General features: G+C 34.2%; 1 protein-coding gene across 16 annotated transcripts in view; it reads right to left on the reverse strand.

The window, feature by feature from the left end:
- The window catches only part of DNM3 (dynamin 3), a 551,570-nt gene that overhangs the window by 147,898 nt on the left and 390,763 nt on the right, over positions 1-12,909 (reverse strand). For 11 of the 16 annotated variants that reach the window (XR_013529535.1, XM_035280126.3, XM_035280125.3 and 8 more), the window contains one exon: positions 10,149-10,258. The exons of the other annotated variants lie outside the window; for them this stretch is intronic. Coding sequence is in view for 10 of the 11 variants with exons in the window: in XM_035280126.3 (XP_035136017.1) it covers positions 10,149-10,258 (110 nt within the window). In the remaining variant the exon portion in view is untranslated. The remainder of the gene's footprint in view (positions 1-10,148; positions 10,259-12,909) is intronic. 16 annotated transcript variants of the gene reach the window in all.

The following is a 12,909-nucleotide window of genomic DNA, read 5'->3' on the forward strand; positions in this document are numbered from 1 at the left end:
CTTTCCAGGGGCCTGAAGATCACCCAGCCCAGTGGACCACCTGTGGCATCTGAGACCAGCCATATTCAACTTGTGCTACCACCATAGCTGGCATGCAACCATACATACCCCCTGAAAGTCTGTGGGCCAGCCTGCCCAACCTCTTGCACCCACTGCTACCACAAGTGTGGACCACTTGTGGCCCCAGATGGTTGTTCCACCACTGCTACTGCTATTGCTCATGCCACACCTACTGCCCAGGGGCTTAAGAGCCTGTTCACTTGCCAGACTCACTGATGCCATTACCAGCACCTGAGAAAGCCACCTAAAGGCACAAGAACCCACCAACACCAGCACCAGGGTACACTTCCCTGGGGCCCAAAGACTGGCCCACCTAGTGTTATAGTACTCAGCAAAACTTTATCATAGCCTATACTAATAACAACTGCATTCTAAGCCACCAAGGAAGTCTCAAGACACCACTGACAGTGTTTACAAATGAAGAATTTATACAGACTACACAACTACACATAGTCAGATTCAAAAGCAAAGTGGCTACCCAACCAATACCATAGATACATGTCAGAAAAGAGTTCGTCTTTAAAAAAAGCAATTTAAAAAAAATTAGAAGAAGCAAGAGTTATATCAGATGTGTAGATATCAACATAAGAATACAGGCAACATGAAAAAGCAAGAATATTTGGTACCTTAAAAGGAACACAATAATTATCCAGCAATAGATCCCAATAAAAAGAAATTTACTAGTCAGACATAGTGCCATGTGCCTGTAGTTCTAGCTACACAAGAGGCTGAGTTGGGAGAATCACTTAAGCCCAGTGGTTGGAGGCTGCTATGATCAAACTGCTGCACTCCAGTATGGGTGACAGAGTGAAACCCTGTCTCAGAAGGAAAGAAGAAAGGAAGGAAGGAAGAAGGGAGGGAGAGAGGGAAGGGGAGGGAGAGAAGAAAAAAGGAAGAAAGAAAGAAAAAAGGAAGGAGGAAGAAAGGAAAAAGGAAAAAGGAAGGAAGGAAGGAAGGAAAAGAGGAGAAATTTATAAAATCCTAGGGAAAAATTAAAAATACTAACACTAAAGAAGCTCAGACAGATACAAGAGGCTTCTGAAATACAATACAAAGAAATTAGAAAAGCAATTCAATATATGAATGAAATATTTACCAAAGAGATAGATAAAATTTTTAAAAAAGCAGAAATTTTGAATGAAGATTAATTGAATAATATACAAAAATACATTGAAAATCTTCAACAGTAAGACAGAACAAGCAGGAGAAAGAATCACAGAACTTGAAACAGATGTTTTGAAATAACCCAGTCAGACAAAAATAAGAAACAACAACAACAACAAAAAGATTAAAGCCTTCAAGACATATGGGACATCATAAAGCATCCAAATATTTAAATTTATGGTGTCCCAAGAAGCGAAGAAACAAAGGAAATAATTAGAAAACCTATTTAATAAAATAATAGATTAAAAACTTCAAAACCTAGCAAAAGATTTAGATATTCAGATATAGTCAAAGATCCCCAAATAGATAAAATTAGAAAAGGGTTTCATAGCATATTATAGTCAAACTGTCAAAAGTCAAAGATGGAGAAAAAAAATACAAATAGCAAGAGAAAAGCATCTAGTCATCTATAAAAGGGAACCCCATCAGACTAACAGCAGATTTCTCAGCAGAACCCTAACAAGACAGGAGACAATGGGTCACGGTGCTGTAAGAAAAAAAAATGTGCTAGCCAAAAATATTATGTCCAGCAAAATTATCCTTCCTAAATAAAGGTGAAATAATGTCTTTCCGAGGTGAGCAAAAGCTAAGATATATATCATTAGACCAGCCCTACAAGAAATGCTTAAGGGGGACCTAAACCCAAAAGCAAAAGAATAATAACTACCATTATGAAAATACATGAAAATATGAAAACACATGCATATATAAAAACCACCAGTGGGGCAAACACAGAAACAAGGAAGAGAAGAATCTTAAATGTAACCACTACAGAATGCCATCAAGCCACAAAGATAATTTAAAGAAAAAAGGATATACAAAACAATCAGGAATCAAGTAATAAAATGATGAGAAGCCCTCACATGTCAATAATAACCTTGAATGTAAACAGATTAAACTTTGCACTTAAAAGATATAGACCAGCTGAATGAATTTTTTTAAATGATCTAACTATATGCTGCTAACAAGAAATTTTCACCTATTAAGACATATATAAACTGAAAATATAGGGATGGAAAATGATGTTCCATGTAAATCATGCCCAAAAGTGAGCAGAAATAGCTATACTTACATCAGATAAAACAGACTTTAAGTAAAAACAATGAAAAGTGACAAAATTATTATATAATGAAATATGTGTCAATTCATCAAGAGGATAAAATGATTGTAAACATATATGCTCTCAGATTTACAAAGCAAATATTATTAGATCTGAAGGGAGAGACTCTAATACAGGAATAGTTGGGACTTCCACACTCCACTGTCAGCATAAGACAGATCATCTAGGCTGAAAATTAACAAAGAAACATTGGATTTACACTGCATATTAGACAAAATAGACCTAACAGACCTTTACAGAACATTTCATCTCAGAGCTAAGAATAAACATTATTCTTATCAGCACACAGGACACATAGTACACCATATAATAGGACACAAAACAAATCTCAAAAAATTTTTAAAAATCAAAATCATATCAAGCATCTTTTCAGACTACAATGGAACAACCAAAACCAATAACAAGAGACATGTTGGAAACAGTACAAATACATGAAAATTAAAAATCATGCTCCTGAATGACCATTGAGTCAAAAGAGAAATTAAGAAGAACATTTAAAAAATTCTTGAAACAAACAAAAATCAAAACACAATGTACTAAAATCTATGAAACGAGGCAAAAACAGTGCTGATGGAAGTTTATAGCAATAAATCCCTACATCAAAAGAAATAGAAAGATTTTAAATAAATGATATAGTGATAGATCTCAGGAACTAGAGATGTAAGAACAAATAAAAACCAGAATTAATAGAAGGAAATAAATAATAAAATATCAGAGCAAAACTAAATGAAATAGAGATGAAAAAGACAATACAAAAGATCAACAAAATGAAAAGTTGGTTTTTTAAAAAGGTAAATGAACTCAATAAGATACTTGTAAGACTAAGAAGAGAGAAGACTTAGATAAACAAAATCAGAAATCAAAAAGATATTACAACTGATAATACAGAAATGCAAAAGATCAGAGGTTATTATGAACAACTCTGCACTAACAAACTAGAAAACCTAGAAAATATAGATACATTCCTGGACCATACAACCTACCAAGATTAAATCAGAAAGAAATAAAAGACCTGAACCAACCAACAGTAAGTATAGATTAAATGTACAATAAATATAGTTTTTATGGCAGATTAAATGAGATTTAATCTGTAATAAAAGTCTCTCAACAAAAAGAGTCCAGAACCAGATGGCTTTACAGCCAAATTGTACCAAACTTTCTAAGAAGAACTAACACCCATCCTTCTCTACTCCAAAACATAGCATAGTAGGGAATTCTCCCAAACTCATTTAGTAAGTGCAGCATTGCCCTGATACCAAACCCAGAAAAGCATGCAACAAAGAAGAAAATTACAGGAAAATATTCTTGATAAACATAAATGTAAAAATCCTCAACACAATATTAGCAAACTGAATCCAACAGCATTTCAAAAAGATAACACACCATGATCAGGTGAGATTTAACCCAAGGATACAAGAATGGTTCAATATACATAAGTCAGTAAACATATTACAACACATCAACTGAATGAAGAACAAAATCTACATGATCATCTAAATAGATGCAGAAAAGCATTTGATAAAAGTTAACATTCCTTCATAATAAAAACTCTGAACAAACTAGGCATAGAGAGAACATACCTCAACATAATAAAGAGCACATATGACAAATACACAGCTAATATTACACTGAATGGAAAGAACTGGAGCTAGACAAGGATACCCACTCTCATAACTCTTTTCAACATAGCACTAGAAGTCCTAGCCAGAGCAATCAGGCAAGAGAAATAAAAGGCATCCATGTTGGAAAAGAGGAAGTCAAATTGTTCCTTTCTTCAGATAACACAATCTTATATTTAGAAAAACCCAAAGACTACCAAAACACTGTCAGGTACTATAAACAAGTTCAGTATAGTTTCAGGATACAAAATCAACATACAAAAAGCAGTAACATTTCTGTACACTAATAATGAACTAGTTGAGAAAGAAATCAAGAAGGCAGTTACATTTACAATAGCTAAATAAATAAATGAACAAAACACAAAGGGATAACTTTAACCAAGGAGGTGGAAGAGCTCTATAACTACAAAATACGGTGAAAGAAATGGAAACGGACAAAAACAAATGAAAGACAACCCATGCTCATGGATTGAAAGAACTAATATAGTTAAAATTACCATACTGTCTAAAGCAATCTATGGATTCAATGGGATCCCTATCAAAATACCAATGACATTTTTCACAGAAATAGGAAAAAATCCTGAAATTTGTATGGAATCAAAAAAGAACTCAAATACCCAATGCAATCCTGAGCAAAAAGAACAAAGCTAAAGGCATCACATTATTTGGCTTCAAAATATATCACAAGGCAATAGTAACCAGAACAGCATATATTGGTACACAGACACATAGACCAATAGAATAGAATACAAAACCAAGAAATCAGTCCTCATATTTGCAACCAACTGACTTTTGACAAAGGCACCAAGAAGATACATTGAAAAATGATACCTTTCCAGCAAATGGTGCTGGGAAAACTGGATAGCAATACTCAGAAGAAAGAAGCTAGACCTTTATCTCTCATTATATACAAACACCAACTCAAAATAGATTAAAGACTTAAACATTACATGAAACTATAAAATCACTATAAGAAAACATAAAGGAAACACTCCAGGACATTGGCCTAGGCAAAGACTTTATGACTAAGATCCCCAAAACACAAACAAAAACAAAAATAGGCAAATGGGATGATGGTAAACTAAAAACCTTTACAGCAAAGGAAAAAAACAACCAAGTAAAGAAACAGCCTGTTAAATGGGAGAAAGTATTTGCAAACTATTTATCCAACAAGGGAATAATATCCAGAATATATGAGGAACTCAAAAGGAAATAAAAACAATTCCATTAAAAAGCGGGCAAAAAAGATGAATAGACATTTCTCAAAAAAGACATACAAACAGTGCACACATATATGAAAACATGCTTAACATCACTAGTCATCAGGGAAATGCAAATCAAAACCATGAGATATCATCTTACCCCAGTTAAAATGGCTCTTATCAAAAATAAAAAATAACAGATGGTAATGAGGATGTGGAGAAGAGAGAACTCTCATACACTATTGGTGGGAATGTAAATTAGCATAGCTATTATGGAAAACAGTATGGCAATTTCTAAAAATACTAAAACTAGAACTACCTCATTACTGGGTATTCAATCAAAGAAAGGGAAATCATTATATTAAAGGGACATATGCACCCCCATGTTTATTGTAGCACTATTCACGGTAGCAAAGATATGGAATCAACCTAAATGTCCTAAATGGATGAATACATAAAGAAAAGGTGGTATATTTACACAATGGAATAGTATTTGCCATAAAAAGAGAATAAAATCATGTCATTTGCAGCAATGTGGAAAGAACTGGAAGTCACTATGTTAAGTGAAGTAAGCCAAATGCAGGAAGACACATATTGCATGTACTTGCTCCTAAAGGGGAGTTTAAAAAGTTCATCTCATGGAGGTAGTAAGTAGAATGATAAATACCAGAGGCTGGAAATAATATGTGTGTATGTGTTGGTGAGGGTTGAAGAGAGAGGATGAAGATTGGCTAATGGGTACAAACAGACAGTTAGATAGAAAGAATCAATACTAGAGTATGGTGACTATAGTTAGCAACAATATATTGTATATTTCAAAATAGTTATAAGTGAGGACTTGGAATATTTTTGACACGTAAGTGATATACACTTGTGATGATGAATATCCTAAATACTTTGATTTGATAATTACACAAGCTATGCATGTAACAGAATATCATATGTACTCCATAAATATGTATAAATATTATGTATCAATAAAAATATTAACCAAAAAAGTTAATGTAGCTATATTAACATAAGACAACATAAATTTTAAGGCAAAGTGCATTATTAGGAATGAAGAGGGGTGTCACAAAGTTATTTTTTAAGTCACCAGGAAAATGCAATACTAAATTTATATAAATCTAATAACATAGATTTGTCTCAAGCAAAAATTGTCAGGCTTATTCAAGCTCACAATCACAAAGGGACCTTTTTAATGCCCATCTGATAAAATGAGATTCTTTGTGAGTTTTTATTTGTCTCCCTGCCTATTCCCCTTTCTAGACTGTATCTAAAATATTTAATTGTCTTTGTCTATTGATTCACAGGTGTATTCTAAGCAAAGAACAGTGTCTGGCACATAACAGCTGCCTAATAAAATTAACAACTATAATCCAGTCAACTCTCACGGAACCTACACTTCCAAGCTAGTAAATGTACATTCCTCTCACACATATGTGAAATATTTATTAACACTTAACCATGTATTAGACCACATTATTTAATCACAATACAATCAAGTTAGAAATAAATGATACAAAACAATAAGATTCCATGAATTCTAAAATGTAAAACACACTTTTAAATAACTCAAAGAAAAAAACATAATGAAGAATGGGAAACAGAACTGAATAGTAATAAAATTGTTAGCAGCGGGTGGGAAGATTGGGGAGGGGTAACTTCAGGAGAAATATCTAATGTAGGTGACGGGGAATGGAGGCAACAAACCACCATGACATGTGTATACCTATGTAACAATTCTGCAAGATCTGCACATACCCCAGAACTTAAAGTAAAATAAATTTTTAAAATTTCAACAAATTGTAGTAAGCAGCTAAACACTATGTATAGAGAAATCTATAGATTGATGTGCAGAAATATAAGAAAAAGAAAGGTTAAAACTTGATGAGCTGCACATCTAAATTAAGAAGTCTGAAAAGACCCAAAATGTAAACACAAGAAAATACAAGGAAGGAAATAATTAAGAAGAGAACAGAAATTATTGAAATAGAAAAAATATACACAGTAGATGTTCAAAAATGCCACAAGTTGGTTCTCTGAAAAGAGACAAAACTCTGGCAAGAGTGATCATAGAAAAGATAAGGATTAATATTAGAAATAAAAATTAGTCAAATTTCAGATACAACAGAGATTTAGCAAAATAAAATATTAAGAAATAGTTGATGCAATATATTTAAAGCAAAACAGAATGGACAATTTTCTAGGAAAAATACAATTATTCGAACTGATCCATAGAGCAAACAGAAAACCTAAATAAATCTGAAATCATTAAATATATTCAATCAATAGTTAAAAGCCCACTTACCAAAATACTCTCTAGGGCCAGATGATTTTACAGATTACTACCACCAGTCAGTTAATAGTTAATCCCTATCTTCTATGAAGGGTTCCAAAGAACAACAAGGACTTATTCCCACCTCAATGTATGAAGCTAACAGAACCTTGATATTAAAACCAGGCAGGAATAACATAAAAAGGAAATTTATGGACCAATCTAACTCATTTCAGCATTTGCTAAAATGCTAGCAAACTTAAGCCAAGAACTCATAATAAGGAATAGTACATTGTGACCTAACTAAATTTAATTCCAGGAGACCAAGGATGGTTTCACATTAGAAGGTCTATCAGTATATTTCACCACATGAACAGATTACAGAAGAAGAATCATATAATCTTCCATGTGAAGAGGTTGATAAAATTCAATTTCTAACCATAATTTAAAAATGAAAACAGAAACCTTAGTAACTAGGAACACAAGAAATCTTCACCTGATACCAGGCATCTATCAAAAAGTACTTCACTATAAAAAATTTTAAATCATCCTTAAATTATCCTTAAAATCAGAAACAAGACAAGGACTCCAGCTTGTAGTCAACATTGTACTGGAGGTCCTAGCCAGTACAAAAATGATTTAAAGGAATCAAAATTTCAAAGGAGAAGACAATGGCCAGTGTGCCTGTGGGTACATCTATGTACTCACTGAGGTCACTGAGAAGTGGCAGCAGAATTCAATACGTTGTTAGAACTCCAAGATTCCAAAATATCTAGATTTTTTAAAATCCAGAGTTTTCTTATTTTGGAGACTTTTGCCATCTTTAAAATCCACAGTTGTAGTTTATGAAAAATGATAGTCTACTACAGTCTTGTTTTTACCTTATACCCAGCTCTTTTATAACCTGAGCTTTTCAGGTTGACCAGAGGATTCAATTTCATTTGACTTCCGGTTCCATAGTCACCTGTTCCACTCTGCATCTAGGCAAGAAGGCTGAGCACACCTCAGATGATTGCTTCAGGATCTCCTGATTCTCTGCTGCTCTGATGAAGACATGTCAACTAGTACTGAGCTTGGCTGCAGTGTAGCAGACTCACTACTACTCTCTCTAGAAAACCTTTTTATTCTTATATTTTCAGTGTGTTTTCATAAGCTGTTCTCAAATAATAGTTTCCAAAAAAATCCCATTTCAGTATTTGGTAGGGGAGTTCATTGTATTTAATTTCTTTCCCGTTGATTCTTTAAACGGCTTGCTTTGTGGTTTTAGTAAGTATTTTTGTATTATGAGTCACTCTGAGCAACTGACTGGGAATGTAAGAAGATGTCTTTTTTTTCTATTTTAATTTACTGTGTGATTGACCCTGGGCCAGTCATTGAACTTAATCAAATAACTTCATTCATTGCTAAATAAAGATAAAAGGCAGCCTGGAAAAATGGGTTAAAATTAGATCCTGTTACCTAATGACTGACTCTCTTAATAACTGACTCACACAAATTGATTAGCTTTTTCCTATAATATTTTCATTTGCAAAAACTCTCCTTTATTATCCTTTCCTAGTTGTAGCCCTTTTACATTTCTCTAGCCTATCTTTCCTTACCTCTGCATTTGCTTATTTAACTTTACCGCTAAGTTTCAGTGAATGATCATGGCCCTCTATGATGATCAGCTCAAAATACAGTTTTGATAATGCACATGAGCAACAGAAAAAAAATAAGCATAAAATGGAAAATGAGTAGAAGGAAAAGTGTACTTAGACAAGTCCTAATAGAAGTTCCAGCTCCCCCATGCACTAGTTTTATGACCTTAAGAAAGTGAGTTAACATCCCTGAGCCTGCACTTTCTTATTTATAACTGTATCTTTTTAACCTCAAGGGCAGTTGTTACAAAAACCAATGACAATGAATGTAGACGGCACTTTGAAAAACTGTACAATACTACATATTTTTATCCACCTTAACTGAATAATTCTATTCACTGAATTTAGACATAGTATATAGTTTTTTGAAGAGCTTAAGTAATATCCAGTCATGTTAGACAGATACTGTAAAAACTATCACTGAGTAGTTTATAAGTATGTAAACAATATATTGAGACAAGAAAGACTTTAAGGTAATAAAATTAGCTTTAAGAATGGACAGGCTGGGTGCAGTGGCTCACACCTATAATCCCAGCACTTTGGGAGGCAGAGGCAGGAGAATTTCTTGAGCCCAGATAATTTGAAGTCAGCCTGGACAACACAGCAAGACCCCCATCTCTACAAAACAATGTTTAAAAAATGATGCAGGCATAATGGTATGCACCAATACTCCCAGCTACTCTAGAGGACTGAGGTAGGAGTATTGCTTGAACCCAGGAGTTCAAGGCTGCAGTGAATCATGATCATACCACTGTATTCCAGTCTGGATGACAAAGTGGGATCCCATCTCAAAAAGAAAAAAAAAAAAAAGGATGAATTATTTTCATGCCAGGTGGAAAAGCAAGAAATAATTAGTTAACACTTGAAGATCTTTTTTAGTCTGTGTTTTAATATTTTGAAGCCATAACCCATGGTGGAAGTTAAAAATACAAAATAAATGAAAGGAAAACTGAAGAGCAGACAAATTTTAAGGTGCAACCAAAGAAACTATTTTCAAATATGATTTCTGAATCATATAGAACTTCAGGGGAAAAAAATCTGAAGACAGAAACTGTTTCAGTTTCTTACCTTTGCTCTGTATTAAAGAGTGCAAAGATGTGCTTGCTAGACATAAAGCTCTTTTCCACATCCCGAACTTTCAGGTTGTCCAAGGGAAGCATGTACTTCTTTTCTTTCTCCTATTATGAGAGGTGGGGGGGGAGGGAGGGAGGGAGGGAGGGAGGGAGGGAGGGAGAGAGAGAGAGAGAGAGAGAGAGAGAGAGAAGAAAGAGAAGAGAAGAGGAGAAAAGAGAAGAGAGAAGAGATGAGAGAAGAGAAGAGAGAAGAGATGAGAGAAGAGAAGAGAAGAGAAGAGAGAAGAGATGAGAGAAGAGAAAAGAGAGAAGAGATGAGAGAAGAGAAGAGAAAAGAGAAGAGAAGAGAAGAGAGAAGAGATGAGAGAAGAGAAGAGAGAAGAGATGAGAGAAGGGAAGAAAAGAGAAGAGAGAAGAGATGAGAGAAGAGAAAAGAGAAGAGAAGAGAAGAGAAGAGAAGAGAAGAGAAGAGAAGAGAAGAGAAGAGAAGAGAAGAGAAGAGAAGAGAAGAGAGAAAATTGACTTTAATAAAAGTTCTTGAAGAATGCCAATGGCAACACATCACCTGAGTTGGCCAACACTTGATTACACTATCTTGATAATATCATCAAACACTATTTTGATACCAGCTATTAAGGAATAAAAGTTACTTGAGATAGGAGACTCCCGTGATTCTCAACATGTGGGTTGGAAAAATGGTGAGGGTAAGTGTACGGGAAGGTCTCTGAGATGGAGAAAACACATGGTCCTCTGTCCTTTCCCCCTCATGTGAGTCCTTTTAGATGTTTTTAAATGTTAGTTTGATATTAATATTTTAGCCATCTGTTAATATTTAACAAAAATGTTCTGGTCCTAATTCAATGAGAAATGCCAGATGGACTTCATTTCTTGTTTTATTTGCAGCCTAAGCAGTTTTGATAGCCAGTGTTGGCAGGGGAGTGGAAGCACAGGACCCCAGTCTGAAATACCCCCCATAAACTATGATAAAGCATAAGAAATACTCCCCTCATTTGAGTCTAGAATAAAATATGAATGCTGAAAAAGAATTATTCCATAAAATTGTTGAGCTCTTTGAGGGAAAACTCATTAGAAGTAGACTGATATTAAGTAGAAAATACTCTTCCAAAATTGACAATTGTTTAGAAGAATATGAACATTGGAGAGGTAAGGTCTGCAAATGAGACCAAATTAGTGTTAGTGAAACACTGGATGCCAAAACATTATTGGAAACATTCAGTTTCAGGTACTAGCCCAGGGGCAATATTATTTAGATGTATAAACGCCTAACAACCAGTATAATAGGAGAGAGCCAAATACATAATTTAAGAAACCTAGTAAATATCTAATACCAGGGGTATAACAAGTACTGCCCTTGTTAACTGTGGTCCTTTGTATGGTCCCAGGCTACATCTCCAATGTTACCCCTGAAAAAGAGCAGGGCTAAACTCCAGAGCTGGAGAGAATGGAGACTTAGTCATAACTTTTAATAAATGACTATTTAGCCCATGGGAAATATGTGCATCATACAAATATGTCTGGCATAAGTTGTTTTCCTCTTACAGCATATAGACTACTTCCTTGAGAATTTGTAGCTCAGCTGAGTAGCACAGAGCTCTTCTGTGCTCCCTGGTCAGTTTGTATTGTAGGGAGTATTGCAGGTCTTTTCGCTTCCTACTCCTAAATTAATTGGAAAAAACTTGGGCAGAGCACAGTAGAATAGCAAAAAGGTGGTATTCTACTTGGCCACAAAAATAAAGTAGTGGGAACAGATGACTGAAAACACTGAAGGAAGCTGGTTAGAGAACAAAATGGCTGTCCTGACAATGTCTCCAAAGAAAAGAAGAAACATAAAGGAAACTAAATAGGAGTGGGAGAGGCCCAGGAATAAACATGAAAAAGCAAAGCATTGTAAGAATAGTCCAATATTTCTAGAACAAAAGTTAAAAATATATTATCAAACACAAGAATATTCTAAACAGCAAATACATAATTTAATTGTAAATGAGATATCATAGTTGAGTCCAACTTACTCAAAACAGTTGTCAAACTATTTTAGGACAGAATTCTAAGAGGCAAAATTCTACACTGAATGAAAATCTATCCAATACATAATCAAATGAAAATGCTTGAGACACAGGGAACATTTTTTTTTTTAATTGAATGTTTTTCAGTGCCCTAAATTTAAGCAGCTGGATTCTTTTAAAGCACCATCCTATTCAACCTTTTGAAATGATAGATTTGCCTTTTAATGGGAAATCTGCATTTCATTGTAAAGATGGAACACAATGTCCTTGGCTTGTTTGCTATAGAAGTAGGCTCTTTTTTGTACTGCATTCTTTAGCATATTGTGAAGACCAAAACTCCAGCAAGTTTATGTCAGATATTAAACACTGGAGAAATACACACACATATATGCAGACTGGGGAACTTGAAAAATGTAGCCCTCATATCCAAAGTACTAAATGTTATTTATCCCAGGTTTTTGAAGACACATTGCCAAATTATTTCATAATCAGAATTTTGAAAACTGACAAAGGAACAAGGAAACGTATTCAGACATTTATTTAATTAAAGTTGTAAGTCAGAGAATTAAATGAGACAGCAACTCTAAGCAATAAAACAGTGTATCATGGATATTTCTAAAAAGTCTTGGTGCTTTGGGGAAAGAATGATGGTCTGCTCAAAGAACATCGTGACTCGAAAATAGCTAAAATAAAAGAAATAGAGAAGGAGAAAGAATATACAGAATTACAACA

Source organism: Callithrix jacchus, chromosome 18 (genome assembly GCF_049354715.1).
Source record: "Callithrix jacchus isolate 240 chromosome 18, calJac240_pri, whole genome shotgun sequence".
Taxonomy (NCBI): domain Eukaryota; kingdom Metazoa; phylum Chordata; class Mammalia; order Primates; family Cebidae; genus Callithrix; species Callithrix jacchus.